The sequence below is a fragment of the Notechis scutatus genome, chromosome 1 (genome assembly GCF_049901735.1).
Source record: "Notechis scutatus isolate UNSWTSFEM ecotype Mainland chromosome 1, rNotScu1.2, whole genome shotgun sequence".
Lineage (NCBI taxonomy): Eukaryota > Metazoa > Chordata > Lepidosauria > Squamata > Elapidae > Notechis > Notechis scutatus.
The window spans coordinates 25,017,125-25,037,759 of record NC_142009.1 but is presented as its reverse complement, the minus strand read 5'-3'; the positions used below and the strand labels follow the sequence as shown (position 1 = coordinate 25,037,759).

At 39.6% G+C, this 20,635-nt stretch overlaps 1 protein-coding gene across 3 annotated transcripts in view; it reads left to right on the top strand.

Annotated features, from left to right (window-relative positions):
- HIP1 (huntingtin interacting protein 1) overlaps positions 1-20,635 on the top strand; it is a 74,301-nt gene that overhangs the window by 17,026 nt on the left and 36,640 nt on the right. Inside the window, exon 1 of one of the 3 annotated variants that reach the window (XM_026671648.2) lies at positions 10,092-10,383. The exons of the other annotated variants lie outside the window; for them this stretch is intronic. Coding sequence (XP_026527433.1) covers positions 10,366-10,383 — 18 coding nt within the window. The 5' untranslated portion in view covers positions 10,092-10,365. Of the gene's footprint in view, positions 1-10,091; positions 10,384-20,635 lie in introns of those variants that run through there. 3 annotated transcript variants of the gene reach the window in all.

Genomic DNA, 20,635 nt, shown 5'->3' with positions numbered 1-20,635 from the left:
ATCCTCCTAATCGCTAGGATTTTCTGGATTGGTAACTGAATAGACAGATTTGCTTCTCATTGCATCCTTTATTGAGCAAGTATCCTACCTTGAGATCTGTCATTTTTTTCTTTCAGAGAAAGGCCATTGAAGAAAATATGGTGACTAGCACAATGCATTTTGATAAGTAGCATTAAAGAGGTTTTCATCTGGAACATTTCTTGTCATAAAACAAGCTAAAAGCCAATGGCAATCCTGAGCAACAGAAGCAATATTTGGGAGCTGTAGGCATCTCTGCTATAACTTTTTTCTTAAAGCTTGTTTTTCCCCTCAAATATAACTTATAACTTAATAACATTTTTAATGTTTTTATTTGATTTGTTTGATTTAAGCAGTGGAATTCACATACTGTTGGCATCTGTTCCCTGACAAGTTAATCCTAATGCTTTTGAAGGAAATTAAATATAATTCATGTTCATTTGTTACAGTCTTTTCTAATACCTTTGTTTTAGAAGTACATTAATCATCTGGAATATTTTTGGCAGGAGTTTGACTTTATGAAAAAATAGAAAAAGAAGAATTCAGATAGGAATATGGTAAAGAGAATATATCATTACTCTTTAAAAACAAATTTTGGTTGCTCATGTATGCTCTATTTGCTGTATAGAGAAACAATCTTCATGAGATCAGTGCTTTCTAATTATTTTGAAATGTCTTCCCCCTGTAAACTCCATTTTTAGGATAGAGGTGTCTGAGGTATGTTCCCTAAAAAATGCAAGTAGCTAATCCTAAATAAGTGTAACATTAAAAATAAACTAATGGGATTCATTCATGTTTTTATATAATAAGGGTCCCATAAAGATAATATACGGTATTATCATATAAACAATACTTATATATAAATAAGTATTGTTTATATGGCGAGACAGGATAACTGTTTTTAACACAGTATTGTAATAGTGAAAAGACATTATAGAGAAAAAAAAGGAAAGAAAAACAAGCTACTGCAATAGGCAAAAAACCATCCTGATTATGCAACCTGCACACAGATTAGTAGGGCCCCTTTGTTGCAAAGCATTGCCTTAGGAAGAGAATCAGTTTACTGGCAGTGGTTGAAATTATGGACTGAGATTGGAAAAGTCGAATTATGGGATCTCAATGGGCTATACTGGGCCTGAGAATATTTCTTAGCGTAGTCTACCTTATAAGACAAATGTGATGGTAGAAGTGTTATGTATATTATTTGAAGCACTGGATGAAAGGAAGCAAATAAATGTACAACTTATCACTCATACCAGTTGTGTACTTGATGTTTGCTTAGATAACATGCACTGAAAGGTTGCAGGTAGCTGTTTAAGTTGTAAAATTGGTAGCCTATCAAAGCAATAATTAACTCGTAGCTTTAATAGGGTTAATTAATGGGAAAAGGTCTATTAGGAGATATAATCTTGAAAACTAAACTCTACCTCCATGTTGGGCACAGCATGCTTCTAAATTCAGGTGCAAGTTAACAGGTGCAGAAGAGTGACACATCTCTCTTTTCTTTACAAGTACCCCAGAGTTAGTGACTAGTGTGAGAAAATATTGGAGTAAACCTTGTGCAACAGAAGTTTTCTTATGTTCTTATTTAAGAGTTTATCAGGCATTTGTTCACATATAAGACCAGTGGGATATTTACATTAACATTTGAAAAGCATGCATAATATATTGAAAAATAAGCATTTTGATATTCAATTTGTAGTACATTATGTGCCTTAATATGTAGATGATGAGATAGTGCTGCATGATGAATCTGTCAAGTCCATAATGTCCTCATGAGTAAGACTTGAGTGTTCTATCTCAGGCCATATATTCACAAACATGCAGAGGATTTTGCACAGTTTACTAGGGAGTTTTCAACCAAATAAGTGGCAAAGGAAAGATACATACAAACATGCATGCACACACATGCACACGAAATCAAGTCCCCAAAAGTCCAGTAAGCTTGCCTTGAGAAAGAGTCCAAATCCAAAACAGCAGGCACAAGAGTAGTCAGGCAAAATCCAAATATCGCAGCAGGATCATCAGCCGATCTGTATCCAGAATCACAGTCACAAGATTTCAAGTCAAGACATCAGACAAATGGAGTCTAGTCTAGGTTAACTAAGGGTTGTTGCCAATGGACGATAACTCTTTAAAATAATGTTTATTAAGAAGGAAAATATATTTGGATTGCAGAGTTTAGGAACCTGAAAAACGTAGGATTTATACCAATCCAAGAATGCCTTCAACCCTAACACAATCTTCCAACAAATAAAATGCCTATATGCATGGACATTACCAGGTGGAATAACAGAGCTTAGAATAGAACAAAATAGAATAGTAAAGTTGGAAGGGACCTTGGAGTTCTTCTAGTCCAACCCTCTGCTTAGGTAGGAAACCTTACACCACTTCAGACATGGTTATCCAATCTCTTCTTAAAGAGAAGTGTTGGAGCATTTACAATTCTGGAGGCAAGTTGTTCCACTGATTAATTGTTCTAACTGTCAGGAAATTTCTCCTTAGATCTAAGTTGCTTCTCTCCTTGATTAGTTTCTATCATTGCTTCTTGTCCTGTTCTGCAAGCTGAAAAACGATCACAAATATTTAAAAAAAAACCATAAAAGCAAACAGAAAACTATAGTCCAATCTAATCTATTAATTTTGGAGTTGTGAATTCACTTTCCGTTCCAGACAAAATTAAATTTTCAGGTGTGCTTTTGCTACAAGTTGTTCTAGCCTTTGGCAATATTCTGTGATTACATGTTCTTGATGCATAGTGTAGCCTTCAGTGTATTTAAGTGGCTACTATTTTAGAATTTGGCAGTCAACTTGGAAAATCCCCGTGTGGATCGTTTTCTCAAGAGTGAATTAATTTGTCCTATAAGATGACCATTTCTTGTTTTCCTTGCTGGTAAGCATAACAGTGTCCTTCTCATTTAAAGTTGTTGCCAAAGAAGAAAGATATTTTTTCCATAAATAAATGTTGGGAAATAAATAAATCAGGATTCATTCAGAATATAGTAACAGAAGTAATAGAAGCAAATTGAAGTTTTCTTTGTGGAAGAATATTTTAAATTCAGGGGAATTTGTATAGTTAGTATGGGACTTTGTAAAGAGGAGGCTCTTCGTGAAAGAGAAGGAGTTGCTAAATCCAAGGCTAAAAGGAGGGGGAATAAAATTGTAATTCACAATTTGCATGCTGTCAAGTAGACAGCAGGCACTAATAGAATAAAATTTTCTTTATGAGCCATACTTCACATCATTTGCTTTTTCCAATACCTAGTGAGCTTTCAGTAAATTTTCATTCCTGGCTATTAGAAGGCATTTTTTTCCTGTTATCAGCAGCCTTACTACTTGTGTTTTGTTGAGAGGAATGCAAAGTGATACTTAACGAAAAGAATGATCTGCTTTTAACATTTTGTTACTTCTGTGTGTTTATGTACATGCACATAGATGGATAATGATTTGAGGACTACCTGTAATGGTAATCTCTCACATTTGCCTTTCTAGTTCTTCCTGAAATATATTGAAGTATTTTGTAAATCTGATTTTCAGGAAAGTTACCCAAATGCATTACACATTTGCAAGGAAAAATTACTCCTGGATCAGACTGCCCATTTAAAATGAAAATATTATGGTTTGTTTTATTTTTCATTCTGCTGTGGTTTCAAATACTGCTAGACACTGGGGGAGGAGTATTTTTTTTAAAAGCAAAAAAAGTCATTTTTAGGAATTGTTTAGTAATTTTCCCTATTTTTTATTGTGTAAGGTGAGCCACCAGAATTGTGAATCTGAAGCATTTTTGCAGACATTGGTCTTTGGGCCTTCCAAGGAAGAAATTGTGTCAAGAATTTTATTTTTAGCTGTAGAGAAATAAATAATCGTGGTTCTGTATGTTTCATTAGACCATTTAATCCAATTTCTTGGCATATTCTTAGTTCTTCATTCATATGAGATGGTTCTTCCTTCTTAATTTTGACTGCAGGAAAGTTTCAACTAAAAAGAAATTTCATGCCTGTTTTTCATTTGAAATTGCCCATCTGTTAGACACAGAGTGTCTAAGTCCCAGTAGCCAAATCCATTAGCTGGGTTCATCCCTTGTGCCAATATGACCTGTATACGTCACAAGCAATGTGAATAAACTAGTTTGTACCTAAGTATGATATATTCTGCTCGGAGTTTAAATACTTTTCTGTTTCCTCTTAAAATAGGGTTCCATTAATCCAAACTGATCCTAATCTCCTAAATCAGTTGCTGTAAAGCCTTGATAAGAATGTGCCATATTAATTGTTCCCTTTGGTGTATGGTATGATGAGAAACGTGTATCTTAAAAGTGATACTGCAAAGACTTTCAGCTACAGGTAGATACTTCTCTGTAGAGATTAACAACAGTTGTTTAGAACCGCAAAGAGGACAGGGAGAAAACTGGTACCTTTTTTTTGGTGCAGTTGATCTGCAACTTCTGCTTTTCTTTGTAAATTCAGCCATGGATGAAATTGCAGAAGGGTAGAGGACATGTCCCTTACGTTTGGTCTGAAATTATCTGTCTAATTTTACACAGCCAGTTCCATCAAGGTTAGTATAGGCAAATTTGTGAGGTAATAAGAGAAAAAGGATTCATGTAACAATGGGCAAAAAGATTGTCCAGCTTTTTTTTCTTAGCATTTAAGAGAAAGGCTGTAAGGAAACAACAATTCTCTCTTCCTTTGCTTCATCCATTCCATAACCTTTATCATTCTTTAGATTGGAAAGAACCTGGCTACTCAGTCCTCTTCCTCGAGGTAAAGAAAAAGACTTGACTCTTATTTCCATATCTCATAACTGACAAAGGCCAACATACTGGAATTGGGAGTGATTTGAAAGTTGTTCCTTTTTTTGTTTCCTCTTAAGAGATAGAGAGGAACAAGTATTATTGTTTGAGAAGAGGTTTTGCAGATTAGCAACTCTAGAACGATAAATAAATGAATTATTTGGGACTGTTTGCACATTCTTATTGGGCCAGTTGCCAACAATAATAAATCTGTATGATATAGTGAATATTTGAGAAAAAAGATCAATGCATTAATGGCTTATAATTTCCAAAGTAACCTGGCACTTATGAATCATTCTTCACCATTGTCAGTTTTTCAGAAGGCCATTTCTTGCCAGCAAAAAGTAAAAATGGAGAGGGAAAGCAGAAGAATTAAGTCAGTCGGGATTTTATAGTTCTATATTTTATCAGATAAATCAATTTCTGATTTCTCCATAGTTCAAGAACAATTGAAACACAAATTTTATAGATTTGATAAAATGTACTGCTTTTTCCAATTCTTCCACAAATCATATTGAGAAAAGGGCTCAGTATTATAATCATGGTAGAATAACTTGCATCTTACTTTCAGTTCTGAACTCATGACAGGAAGTAATTTCCAAGTTCCTAAGAACTGATTTATAATTTGTATTTTGCTGTTTCTCTAAGCAGTTTGAAGCAGCTTATATGTCATTTACAGGCAACTATCAGTCTTGCTTATCTGCCAATCAATTTTCATTCAAATAGTTGTGGCAGTGACTTAGAATCTGATAGTGTTCTCTGTCAGAATCTGACAGCCTGTTCTACAAGCTTGATTCCTAAAACTCTGGTGCTGTCTTACTCTAAGATGTGGTGGTGCTGTCTAGAGATGTGAAATACGCCTCTAACACATTTATTTAACCATGAACACAAAGTTCCACCAGAAAATACAATAACTCAAGAATTAACTCAAGGCTTTACTTATTTGTCCAGTCCTTTTGGTAGTTTGTGCAAATTTGATAGTTTGTGTTGCTGAAATGGCATCATTATTTTTAACATCTGCTGTCCAATCTTAGCCTTTGTGATTTTTATTGTTTTTAATAGCTTTTTAATATGTTATGTTTTATAATCTTACTGTATGCCACCTAGAATAACTTTTTGGGGAGATAGGCTTTATAAATTTGATGGATAATTAATTAATTAAACATTGGGATGTTTCTTCATAAAATAACCCTCCTATATAATGTTTTGGATCAGCCTGTACTGAGATGAGATTTTTCGCTTCTATTTCTGGAGGAGTTGGCTGTTGGCCAATTGAGATTTAATTGTGAAGGAAATTGCATATCCACCCAAACCCCCATTCAACTCAGCTTGGCGTGGGCACTGTGGAAGCTTTCTGCTCTTGTTCAGTGTTATTTGGACAATTTGTTCCTTTTTGCTGCACATTGTAGCTTCCAGCTATGCTTTTTCAATAAAGAAAATTTGAGGTGGGGGACGTTGTTCAATACCCTAATACTTTAGTTAAATAATCAAGTTGAAGTTGGTAGTCTTTATGAATATATACTCTGTACTACTCTTTGTGTACATATAGCTGGTTTCAAAGCTGTTGAAGCTTTTTCACTGTTTTAAGCTTATGGAATCATAGTGTGTTTCAACTCTCTTCTGAATAACAAGCACAAAATATATACTCTCTTCTTCCCTGTGATACAGATATTTTGGGTTGTGAGTTACAGATTCATACAATGTATATACATAACAGTCTAAATTTTTCAAAAGCTTTTCTTTTGGGTAAGGCATACCCCCCTTAGCTTTTCATTAACTTGTTCTAGTTATGACTTGCTGACTTTCTGCTTGAAATAATTTTCAAATATTGATGTTGTGGATTGTGTTAATTTAGGCTTTAAAGACTGATTAAAAAGTAATATACTTATAGTCAGAATAAATGAAACCGTGTACTGTAAAAGCATCTAATAAACAGATATGTGCTCTGTAGAAGGTACCAAAAAACAGAAGCTCTTACATTCCTCCCTCCCTCCCTCCCTCCCTCCCTCTCTCTCTCTGAATTAACATATTGTACATATTACGAGTCACTCAATATTTAAGCATCCTTTTTGTTACATTCACATTAAATTCAAGTAATTTCTGATTTGCAAGGTGGAAATTCTATTTCATTTATTGCTGCAGGATGGTAATAATGGAAATATGTTTTTAAAGAAAGATTAAATATAGGTTGTACAATTTGTCTCATTGGCAAAGTCTTATTTACTAAATTGTGAGAATAAATAGAGATTATTACCTTTATTGTCAGAGTACAACATGTGTACAATGAGATTGGCTGAGCTTCCCTTCATGCAACCCACCCACCCCCCAAACACAACTCACAGTTAGGACAGAAGTCCCTAACCCAGTCCCAATCTTATTACACTATGTGACCTTGTTGCAAAATGCGCCGGCCCTGCATGTCTATCATACTATGTTGACATGAAGTTATTTTCTGTTCAGAAGTCTGACAGCCCACAGGTAGAAACTGTTCTTCAGCCTGTTGGTGCGGCTGGCTATGCTTCTATATCTCCTGCCCGACGGTAGGAGAGTGAAGAAGTGCTGACCAGGATGTGAGTTGTCCCTGAGAATTTTCCTCACTCTTCTGTGGCAGCGAGCCCTAGCGATGTCATCTAGTGCAGGGGTTGCCAACCTTTTGGACCTCAGGGACCACCAAACTCATTTTAAATCCCTTGGACCACTAACTGGTTCTGTGGGTGTGGCCTAATTTGTGGGTGTGGCTTGGTGGTCTTGTGACTGGCTGGGCATGGCTTGTATATAAATATTATAAATATTTGTATAAATGTTGATTTTTTTTTATAAAAAAGAGCAACTTTTACCCAAAATCAGGCAAAGCAGGCAGGCAGATTGAGTTGCTCACAGAATCACAGATTCATTCAGAGATCTATCTATCTGCCATCGGCTAGCTCAGTCTGTCACATAAAATTTGCTTGCAAGCAAACCAGTGGTGGGATTCAAATATTGTTGCCACTGGTTTGGTGGGCGTGGCTTGGGTGCGATTTACACGTGTGCACACACTTTGCGTGTACGCACACACCAAACGCACACTTTGTGTAGGCGCAGAGGCATTTGTGCAGGCACAGAGGCGTTCTAACTTGCCTCCTGCAAGCCTGCACGATCCCAGTCGCTTCAGCAGTTGTCGCGCGGCACTATTACCCAAAGCAGGCAAGCAGATTGAGTTGCTCACAGAATCATTCAGTGATCTATCTGTCATCGGCTAGCTCGGTCTCTCAAATTTGCTTGCCGTGAGTCTGCACTGAATAATAGAACCATCTGTCCTAAGGGAGGTTCGGCTGTGGTTAAAAGCAGAGCCAAAGATCTAAAGACTAGCTAGAAAGCAAGAAATCCAACCATTTCCTGCTTCGGAGCTAATCTAAATCTCCTGGCACAGCAGAAGAGGTGATAGTCAGGGGAGAAAAAAAAGGAAAAATAGCAACTTAGCAGGCAAGTTTGCCGGGTAAGGAGTGAGTGGGCAGGGAGGGTTCCTGCGGGCCATATGGTTGGCGCAGCCTTGTGTTTCTGCGCAGCCTGGATTAATTGCTTTGGGGGGGGGTGCCCTGGGGGTGAGATTTCTCTGCGGCCCACCAAAATTTTCTCCCATGGCCCACTAGTAGGCGACTGCTGATCTAGTGGTATCAGGGAACAGCTCACGATGTTTTGTGCTGTGCTCACCACCCTCTGTAATGTCTTTTAGAGGAAGCAGGCTTCCCAATTTTTTGGGGTGGGGAGGAGGAAGGCTAGTTCTTAGATCCAATTTGTTTTTGTTAGAAGTAAAATATTAATCTCAAATCTTCCAGTGGGAATTCCCAGGTATTAAAAATAGCACCCAAAACTTTTTAGTCAAAAATATTAAAACACATGGAATTGTACTGAATTTGCTTGACACATACAAAAATCATGTTCTTTTTGGCCAGGGTGAGAGCCTGAATCTTTCCTATCATTTCTAGATTTTTTGGGGGGTGGGGGGGAGAATGACTTAGCATTTGATGAGGGAAAGGAAGTAGAAATAAGCAGCCATGTGCAAATTTTTGCAAGACTGCTTTTGCAATTAAGTGGGAAATTTGTACAGATGGGAACAGAAGAACAACTTTAGGGCATTGACTCTACCCACTGCAGTGCAAAAGAATTGTATTCAGTAATTAGCAGGGCTGTAGGTCCAAATCATTATGTAAAGTTCAGTGAGATAAGAGGAATTAGCCCCTGGGAGCTTTCTTAGTGTGAAGACAAGAGTCCTGCCTCTTAATTGCAAGTGCTTCCCCCGCCCCCTCTACAATTCTGCTCTGCGCGGCTTCAAAATTCCAGCTGCCTATCTTTATTTCGATTTTCATCCAGTAACTTTGAAAAATCTTGCATACATTTCTGTGTTTAGTCAAGCTCAGCTTCCAATGTGATTTACAAGTAAAATCCAATGAGCCTTTTTGGAAATTTGCAGCCGTGTATGAAATCAGTATCGGCACTTACGAGTTAGCTGTTGCGGTTTGTTTTATTCAGATTACACGATCCACTTTCTGTTGTGAAGGCTTTCACTGGGGAAGTGAGGACAGCGCTATATTGGGAGTTAGGATGCTGATCCAAAACAATCATTAGAGCATTTAGACACAAGGCCTGATGCAGCTTTGCCCGAGGCTCCCTCCCTTCAGCTTCAGAGGCCGTGGAATTTGATGGGAGCGAGGAGGCGTGTTGAAAGAGGCGGGAATTACTACTTGACAAGTCAAACATTTCAGCGCCTTTCCTGACGGCGACCAAGACCGCTGGGTTAATTTACGCGGTTGTGAAAGAAGCGTGTTTGCTGTGACAGAGCATTGAACGGGGCGGGAAGGGGGGGGGAGAGAAGGGGATTTACCCTTCGGCCCCTCTGAAACCCAGAAGAGTCACGAGCGCGGGTCTCTGAGGAGAGGCTCAGTGCCCGCCAGCGGCACAAGCCCCTCCACCCCCTTTCTCCTTTCCCGCCAGCCAGTGGCCATCCGTTTGCGTGCAAAGTGGTTGGTGTGGCTGAGGCGGCGGCGCTAAACCGGGAGCCGCTCTGGCGATCCCTCCAGGCAGGAAAATCCTCCCTCTCCTGCGGGCGCAGCAAAGGAAAAAAAGAAAGAAAAAACTCCTCCTCCCTCCTTCCGCCGGGTTTGTGACGGGCCTCGCCCGGCGGTGGCTTCTGCACGGTGCCTTTGTGCCGCCTGAGCATCTGCTCGGAGGAGCCCTCCCTTGTCCTTCGAGGGAGGAGGGAGGAGGCTGAGGCTGGGCGGGAGCGCCAGCGCCTTTTGTCATTCCGAGCACACAGGCAGACTCGTCCTCGCTCGCTCCGGCGCTGCGCCTGGCGAGGCGTCGCAGTCCAGCCGGCGTGGAGGGTCGCCTCCTGGTCGCCCGCACACCCGCCACCTTCCTACTGCCTCTCTGCAAGCCCTGGTCCGGAGGGAAGCGCTTGGCGGAGGGACCGAACATGTCTATCTCTGCGCTGCGGTAGGAAGATTGCGAGAGAGACCCGCCCCGCCGGCCGGGGAGGCGCGGGGCGGCGGGGCCCGGGAGATAGCAGCCCTCCCACCATGGAGGTGGGCAAGATGGTAAGGCTAGGGCATGGCCCAGGAGAGAGGGGCATCCTCTCTAGAGGACCGGTGGCCATGGAGCGCAGAATATATGGCATTTGAACTCGCCCTGCCTGTGCAGGTGGGTGATCTTGGGATGCTCTCCCAAGTGGCCAGAAGGTCTGAAAAGGAGGCAGGTCAGCTAAGCTGGCTACACAGGATTCCCAGTTGAGCCTCCTTTTCATGGAAAGCCTGGTTATGACCAATAAGCGGGTTTTCTCAGCCCCTCCGCGGCGGTTCCTTTGGGCCCTGGGACCAAATCCAGGAAACCCCGCTAGAGCGCTCTGCTTTCTGTTCGTTGGCACTGGACAAGGGACTTTAAGAGCTTGTCGCTTCCCTTCCATTTCCCGGAGTGAGTTTGAGGGAGGTGCTTGAGCCGGGGTTGGGATCACTCGCCGTTTTTAATTCTCCTTCCCTGTAACATTTCTCTCTCGCTAAACGGCAGTTTTCCCCCCTCTTTATAATAGAAGGATCATCTTGGTTGAATAACTTATCCACAATCATTCCTAGCACATCCACTATCATCCTTTCTCACTTTTTTTGCCAATGGACTTTGGCTAGAGAGGGAAAAGCATAGATAGATAGATAGATAGATAGATAGATAGATAGATAGATAGATAGATAGATAGATAGATAGATATAGATAGATAGATAGACAGACAGACAGACAGACAGACAGACAGACAGACAGACAGACAGATAGATATGGAAAGGCATGAAGTTTGTAAGAAGTTTGCAGTTTATTTCTACAGTGGAAGATTGCCAGATGCCTTCGTTTTGAGACACAAGGCTGCTGTGGAAAAACAGAGTATTTTCTTCTCTATATTCCCAAGAGAATATTTTCTTCCCTATGTCCCCAAGCTATAACTGAAGTCAGGCCAGTGCAGATTTTGGGACACAACATGCAAATACAGATATTGAGATCTCCCTACCCTCTCTAAGAGGAGTGGGAGGAGAGTCCTGCTGCAGCTTTCTGCAAGAATTGGAGCTGCTGTTTCAAAAGCTCCCAGAGACTTCTTGGGTTTGTGGGGGAAAGAGTGGGGGTGGGGCACAGGAATATTTTTCTCTCTTGCAATCATAGCACATAAACCGGAGGAATCAGAACTGCTCAAGCAACAAAAAGAAGGCAGGTTTTATAGCATTGGGGGCCATTCATGTTGTCCATCACAGTATACATGAATTGTAAAGATTACTGATTGGTGGTTAATGACATCATACTATTGTGGTAATTAAAACTATACTCCTAATTAATATTTTAAGGATGGCTGGATACTACAGCATGGTGTTGACTAGGCAGAGAGTGTCTTGGTTAAAGCTGAATGGTATGGTAGCTTCAATGGATTACCTTGGGCAAAAAAAACCTGATGCATTAAGAGGAAGTGGAGCTAATGGAAAAGCATTGTGCTTCATATTCTACTTGCACATTCTGATATTTTCAAAAGGCAAAAATATTTATTAAATATAGAAGATAGAACTTAATATCTGTTGCTTTCTGGATATTCTGCTGTAGTTCAGTAATGCTTCCTTCTTACTAGCTGTATAATAGTAGCATTATCAATATGATTCTCTTAAAGCAATGATCTTTATTCGGAAGACAAACTCCAGCTTGTCCTGATACTCAATACAATTTTTTAGGTTTATAAAGTCTAGGTGCAAGCTGCAAATTTTTGGATTTTGGAATTCTGATTTAAAAAACAGGTGGATCCTATAAGCTGACATCACAATGTAACACAGGAACTTACCTTAGCAACAGAAAGTCACTTGACTAATAGGATGTTGCAGTGTGTGAGATCTTTGCAGTGAAGAAAACGTATTTGGCAAAGGGATGCCACAAAGGTACTTCTCCGTTCCTATGTCTTGATTTAATATGTATATGGACATAAGGAAGAAGATATATTTTTGATGTAATAGCTGGATATTATTTGAAGTAGAGATAACACCTCATTTAGCTGCTCAGGATTTCGTAGTTAGCACCAATGCCTTAAAATCTAAGGAACAAAAATAGATGGCTGGCTTGTCAATGTAATTTCCTTAGAGCATCACAGCCTTAATCAGAGGGACCTATAGAGTTTAAAGGGGATCTGGAAATAACATCCTTTCAATGATCATAGCTACAATATTATCAGATTTAGACAAGGCATTTTATTTATGTATGGCCACCCAATATGTGTGACTCCAGGCAGCATACCAGCCACAATTTAAAATCTAAAAAAAACCCCAGCAACCTCTCTCCTGCAGCTGTGACAGACAAAGTGGAATAAGAAACTTGATCTGCTTTATATCAGTTCAGGGCCCCCAAGCCCACTGACAGAATCATGTCTTCAGGGCTTTTCAGAAAAGTAGAAAGGGAGAGGAGCAATCTTATCCCCTGGGGAATAATGTTCTACAAGGAGGGAGCCAATACAGAGAAGGCCCTTTTTCTTGGTCCTACCAGAAGTACTTAACAGATGGAACCTGCAATATGCCCTATCTTTCCACCAGGTAGATGTAATGGGAAGAGGCGATCCTTCAGATAACCTGGTCCCAAGCCATATCGGGCTTTAAAAGTGATAACTAGCACCTTGAATTATATGTGGAAGCAAATTAGCAATCAATGCAGCTCCTGCAGAAGAGGTAACGCACAAATCTAGGCTTGTGCAAAACTGTGCAGATTGCTGCATTTTTGAGCTAACCAAAGCTTCCAAATAATCTTCAAGGGCAGCCCTGTGTAGAGCACATTACAATAATCCAAACAGGAGATAACCAGAGCATGAATGACTATGAGAAGGGCCCATTGATCCAGGAATGGATGTAAGTGTGCATAACATGTTAGTGTTGTCAATTGTAATCCTTCACTCTATGATAATTTTAATCATTCATTCTATGCTCAATAGCATCATTTAGTACCATTATTCAGAATTTGATACTAAATCTTCAGATTAGGAGCCCTGAACCTCAAAGGTGGAAATAAATATGGGAGATGCTTTCTCTAATTGCATATTTTTTCTTAAATTTACCATACTCTGGATGAAGCAGAACTTCAACTGTTGGAGTTGGGGGGTGGGGGGGACTGATATAAGGCTAGATTTTTTTTGCTTTAATATATAGTAATAGAAATGTAAAAGAAAGAACAAAAATAGTATAATACATATTTAAAAAAACAGCTCAGTTTTAAACACAGCATTGGACCTTAATCACATGGAGTAATATTGATTAGTCCTTCCATTAGATCAATAAAGGACTAATCTATAAATAGAAAGTGAATCCATATCATCAACCCAGCATTGTAAATATAAGGTAGTACTGTCCATCAGATACAGGATCAGACTTCATCCTGACATCCTTCCTAGATCTGTCCATACTTGTCAAATAATCCTAATCTTCAACCCTTTTGAAGACTTTTGTTGACAGAATGTGGGGGAGGAGTCAACAGGAAATGAATTATCCAGGTTTCTTCCAATCAGAATTTAGGTCTAGGCATGAGATGGAGACTGTATTGACTTTTTAGTGACATTATTGCCTACCAGGATGGGGACAATGATAGTAATTCTACACCCTGGGCCACTGCAGTCAATAGTTATGGAGCAGGAGAAATTGGTGTGTATATGACGGAGTTATTTTTAATATTTACATTGTTATTAAGGGAGATCATTTTTTGGTTCGGAGTATTGTATCATCAATATGGTTATGATACCCAGTTGTATCTAGGTCAAGGCAATGATGCAACTGAAATTTTGTCCTGATGTCTGAATACTTTTGGGATCTGGATGGGATGCAATTTGTTGAAATTGAATTCAAGCAAGACAGAGTTGTTGTTTGTTTATCAATATGTTTTCTCTGATCCAAAGTTTATTGTTATATAAATCTCTTTAAAAGAAGCCGGAAAAAAACTTTGTTCAAAAAGCCATAATGATAAACCTTCAAAGCATATAGAAGCAAAAAAAATAATCAATCAATATATATGTCTTATATTACTCAGGTCCAGGACCTTTTGCTGCTCTTATAGATTTAAGAGAAAAAAGTACAGCCACATGAATTACTTAGTCTGGTATAATCTTCGGAACAGCTTTTTTTTTCAACCAATTTCTCCAGTAACCTTCAACTCAGTATTATAAAATTAAAGGTACAATTGAAGAATTTTTTAGATAGTATCATTAGATGTTATGTTCTGAGGCTTGGTAATAATAGAGATGACATTACTTTGTTGCTGTTTAACTTAGGAGGCTGATAATTTACTAGGGCTTTTCACTTCCTCCAAATATCTTTGGTTGCTCCAATTCAGTGAATATTCCACAGCATGTACCCAAAGGAATGAAGTTCTAGTACAGGAAACATAAACTTTCCAGTGTTCTAGTATGTCTTTCATATATGTCAAAAGTTTCTTAATTTCCTTCAGTTCATTTTCCTCGATAAATGGTTTGAGAAAATAATGAAGCAATATGTTATTGAATTTATTAAGAAAAATAATCCCAGGTGAAAGTAACTAACCCAGGGAAACAAAAATAGTAATTAAAACATTTATGCTAGGTTTTGAACAAGCAACCTGCTGTTTATAAGATAAGCATTATAACTATTGTGTTGTGATAGCATTCCTGGTAAAAGTAGCTCTGGAATGGGGTCGCCAACCTTTTGGACCTCAGGGACCACCAAACTCATAATTTTAAATCCAAGGGATCACTAACCGGCTTTGTGGGCATGGCCTAATTTGTGGGTGTGGCTTGGTGGTCATGTGACTAGCTTGTATGTCAATATTATAAATATTTATATAAATATTGAATTTTTTATAAAAAAGAGCAACTTTTACCCAAAATCAGGCAAAGCAGGCAGGCAGATTCAGTTGCACACAGAATCACATTCAGAGATCTATCTATCTGCCATCGGCTAGCTCAGTCTGTCACATAAAATTTGCTTGTAAGCAGACCAGTGGTGGGATTCAAATATTGCTGCCACTGGTTCGGTGGGTGTGGCTTAGGCGCGCTTTATGCGTGTGCACACACTTTGTGTGTACGTGCATGCCAAACGCACACTTTGTGCAGGCGCCAGAGGTGTTTGTGCAGGCGCAGAGGCATTCTAACTCACCTCCTGCAAGCCTGCACGATCCCAGTCGCTTCAGCAGTTGTCACGCGGCACTATTGTGTGCCGCGCAAAGCAGCTGCGCTTCAAATTCAGCAGATAAAGGTGAGTATGGGAGCCTGTGCAGGCGGGTGGGCCCAACAGCAGAGCGGCGGAGAGAACCGGTTGGGTCTCCGCTGCTCATCGCTCCTACCGGCTTGCCAGAACTGGGCAGAACCAGTCAAATACCACCACTGAAGCAAACTCATAAAATTAACTCACAACACACCATGTATGTAAATATCTTTTTTTAATAAAAAAAGAGCAACTTTTACCCAAAATCAGGCAGAGCAGGCAGACAGATTGAGTTGCTCACAGAATCATTCAGTGATCTATCTATCTGCCATCAGCTACCTGAGTCTGTCACATAAAATTTGCTTGCCGTGAGCCTGCACTGAATAAGAGAACCTTCAGTCCCAAAGGAGGTTCGGCTGTGCTTAAAAGCAGAGCCGAAGATTTAAAGACTAGCTAGAAAGCAAGAAATCCAACCATTTCCTGCTTCCTAGCTAATCTAAATCTCCTGGCACAGCAGAAGAGGTGATAGTCAGGGGAGAAAAAAAAGGAAAAATAGCAACTTAGCAGGCAAGTTTGCCGGGTAAGGAGTGAGTGGGCAGGGAGGGTTCCTGCGGGCCATATGGTTGGCGCAGCCTTGTGTTTCTGCGCAGCCTGCATTAATTGCTTTGTGGGGGTGCTCTAGGGGTGAGATTTCTCTGCGGCCACCAAAATTTTCTCACGGCCCACTAGTAGGCGACCGCTGCTCTTGAAGATGCATGCACTGACTCAGTTGAGGATGCATTCCTGCTTCTGTATAGTAGGCAATGAACTGCTGGGTTTAGTCCAAAACGAAATAAAATGCATTGGCCAAAACAGACAGGCGTGCTTGAGGCAAGGTGGTAGAGTTGATGGGGGACACTTTAAAACTGCAGTGGGAAAACACAGAGATTGCATTTGTAATAGGACAGTGTCCATTTCTGGTCTTCAAAAATCATTGCTGGCCCATCTTTTCAATGGGGCAATTGGGCTTCAATCTTTTCTTTTCAGAGCTAAATATTTCCAGTTCTTTCAGCTTCATATCAATCATGTAAGAGCTACTTTGTGTCTGGATAAATCACATTGGATTAAATAGCAATAGCACTTAGACTTATAGACCGCTTCACAGTGCTTCACAGCTTTCTCTAAGCGGTTTACAGAGTCAGCATATTGCCCCCAACAATCTGGGTCCTCATTTTACCCACTTGGAAGGATGAAAGACTGCGTCAACCTTGAGCCTGGTAAGATTTGAACTGTCAAATTGCAGGCAGCCGGCAGGCAGCAGAAGTAGCCTGCAGAACTGCATTCTAACCACTGCACCACCAAGGCTCTTAATGGTCCATTTCTACTTAAAATAGGTGCTATTCACTTTTTGTGGTGCTGTAGCAGGACCAGGGGCATTTCTAAAGGGGAGAAGGTACTGTAAAAGATTGATGTCTAAAAATTATACTTAGGGAGTTGATGCATCTTTGAGATGATTTCAAAGCTAAACTCATCAATACCATCGGTGTTCGGTTTCTTTGTATTCTTTAAGTCTGCTTTTCTTCCTGCAGACATTTCATTATCAGGCTTGGTAATATCATTGGGGCATAAGAATGTAAAATTTGGTGGCTGTTTATCTGTGGTAAAATATCCCTCTGTGATGCCTGAATGAAAGAGGAGATGGATGTGGGCCTCTTCCATCTGGCAAAGACTGGAGGTGCCCGGAAATGAAGGTGGATGGTGTGTGTACAAAGAGCTCCATACTTACCAACCTTACTGTCTGGCACATTATGAATATTCATTCCATTACCCAAATTTAGTTTAAATGGTATTAATAAAATGTTCGGGTTTTCACGTCTGCTTTTATATTCAGTTTTTTAAAATGTCCCTTTTAGAATACTTCATGGAGATACAATGTCTGTCCTGAAAATATTGTTTTACAAAAAAATAATTGCCAAAAAATTTGCTTTTGCTGTCTTTTATAATCAGAACTGGAACATAATAGACACTTTTCCAGATATTAATATCATAAAATCTGGATCCATGCTGGCATTTTGTTTTTTGTTTTTTCTTCTGTCAGATACATTGTAAGCTGGGCCAAAAATATTCAGCCTGGACAGTTGGACAAATACAGTATGGTCTATGTGTCTGAGCCCTAGATGAATTATTGTGTAGCAAGCATTATTATTTGAGAGATCAGTGACATGTAATCTAAGACTTCAGGAGTACGTATGTCTTCTCATTTCTCAGCCTTCTTCTACCATACTCAAAAACCAGTAGTCGTTTCGCATCAGTTTGAGGCAGGAAACATAAAATACCATGCATATAAAAGCATCAAAATGGGTACAATAGAGGTTGTTTTTTTTAAAAAAAAAACAAGCTCTCAAAAACCCTGACTTCATATGTATGTGTGAATGTCTACCTCTCATTATAGCTCTCAAGCACTCCCAATAATGTTAATATTGCCTCCAAAAGATTTCCTACATTACATTAGAAAGTTGTAAGACTAGAGACGCATCCAGTGCATTGCTCTTCAGCCCAGTTATTAACCAAGCTGTCCACTTGAAAGCTTGTGTTCCACTCATATTTGGCATTGGAGAGAAAATTCTTCCTTTTGCAGGATTGGAATTTCCACCTGTTCTTTGATTAGGGCTCTTTTATAATTTAAGTGTACCTTCTATCAGTTTGCTTGGACAGTTGGAAAGATGGCAGAAAGGACCTGGGTTATACTGAAATGAAACCTGGACGTATAACCAAGCTAGAACTGAAGAACAGTCCTCTACAATTGAGGTTCAACAGTCTCTATTCTTAATAGCTTAGGTACTCTGTGTTCTATGAAAGGAAGCAGTGTTTACTGTTTATTGTCTCTCAACTTAAATTTAATCTGCAGGTTCCCCCTTTCTATTTCTGAGTCTACAGACATCCTCAGAAGATGTAATTAGCTGACCCAAGATTGCCTGCTTCTAAAGCAAGTCACTTATGAGTTTAATCTTTGTGTAGAGCAGGGGTGTCAAACTCGCGGCATCATGGCGGCGTCACATGACGTATCGGGACTTTTTCCCTCTTCACTAAACTGGGTGGGGACAGGGTCAACACGTGATGCATCTGGCCCACGGGCCGCAAGTTTGACACCCCTGGTATAGAGCCAGTATTAAACGTATGCCTCTTTGACCCAACTAATTTTCAGCTTAGAGTTCATGAGCGTGGATTGGAAAGTAAGCCATACTGGCGTGGACAACTTTTTGGTGGCTGAGACACATTCCTTTTTCATTTGGCAGCCAAACTACTGTGGGTAGTAAATGGTTCGGTGATGCAGATAGTTGGGTTTAGCCTTCTCAATGCTATTTGTATCCGAAAATCAGCAGGAAATTGCACCTCGGTTAATTGCTGCTTTGCCACTGAATTTTCAGGGGTTTCAGAGCAGTAAAAAAAAAAGGGGGGGGGTTTGGCTTTCCATGAGAGATACTTGGCTCCCCTCTAGGATTCAAGAGAGACATCACATTTGGGTCCAGAGTTGCATGTCAAATTACATACTAAATATGGCTAGAAATCAAAAAGATTTAAACCAAACAAGGTTTTTTTTGCAGATCTTATAATTAATAATAGCAACACTTCAAGATGTTTCTGTTAAGAGAAAGAGACAAAGTGCTGGCATTTTGACAAGCAGATATTTCCATATTTATGTTATACTAGGATTTCTTATATGGCTTTACTCTGTTTAGGGGGATAATTTAAGAGAAGTAGGACTATCCAGTGCTTGGTTTTCTATTGCTATTATAGTTGGTGAAAGGGAGGGCACATGTCATCTAGCATGCAAGCTGATGTTGCAGCTGATAATTGCCTTTTTTGGAACCTGTTCCATACAGAGTTGTTGAAACAAGAAGTGTTAAAGAATGAAGTTCTTTTGGCTGAAGATTGACCGCTTCCCTCCTTTGTGAGTTATGGAAGCTTTCAACCCTGAGAAAGACCAGTTCTGTATACAAATCTAGGAAAGAGAAGGCTGGTTCTTCAGCTGGTACAGCAGGAAGGAAATGAGGCTTCAAAATTCGCCCTTGCACCCCACCAGTCCCTCCCCCAGTTGAGTCAGAGAAATCTCATTCACAGTTCTGCAGCTGTGATTAGAATTCCTCCAAAGGAAAGCTTTTTCAAAGTTACATTTACAGTATTGGCTGTTGACTTGGTTCGCCAATGCAACTTCCTTTTTCCTTCCTTCCCTCCCCCTCCAATTGATAATGTTTCTTTGTAAGATGTCAGGGGAGGTTTAAATAGTTCATAACAAGGCAAAGGATCAAGATCTCTGTGGTTTTAAAAAGAGAACTTGATGACTTTCCAAAGAATATTTCGTCTGAGTTTAAATCTAGACTCTACTTGGCAGAGCCAGGAAAAAAAACATTCTTAGCTTCCTAAGAGGCAGGATCCGGTTCTCAAACATTGCAAATGCCCAAGGGAACATTTCAGATTCCCTGCATAAGCACAGTGGCCCAGTATTAGGAGGGCTTTCGTTAAATGTTTTAGTTTTTCAGTTTTCCTTCTTGTGGGTTACATATTAAAATAAGAAATATTTTATAATGTTCACTTTGGATTTCTGAGTCATGTCTATTTTTTTCCTACAGTCAGAATCCTAGAAGTGTGTGAAAAAATGGGAAGTTATCTTCCATTCTACTTACTTGGTTGTAAATTATTTAGTTATTAATCTTTCCACTTCCTCCTCGGTTTATAACCACCTATGCTGTCAGTCACAGGTTAAAATCATTTTTGAGTATCCCAAAACAAAACACTGCATCTCCCAGTACCAGAATAGGACATGATGGTCCTGATACCCTATCTTAGTAATTTCCTGATGCCTTTTATTTTGGACCATTCAGAATAGATTCTCCATGTACTGTAGTTTATTGCACAGGAGGTAATGAGTAAAGACACTTTAAAGGCAAGTAAGTTTTGTAACAATAAAATGATGCAAATTGGGGAGAACCATGTTATGGACATGGATATGGTTAATGTTTTCTGCCTTTTTGTCTCCTGAGTTATATATACCTTAAGAGGGCATTTTCACTATGGAAATCTGATTTAGGATATATATTGTCTTCCATTTTCCTTAAATGGCAGGAAACCATGCCATTGTTTTAAA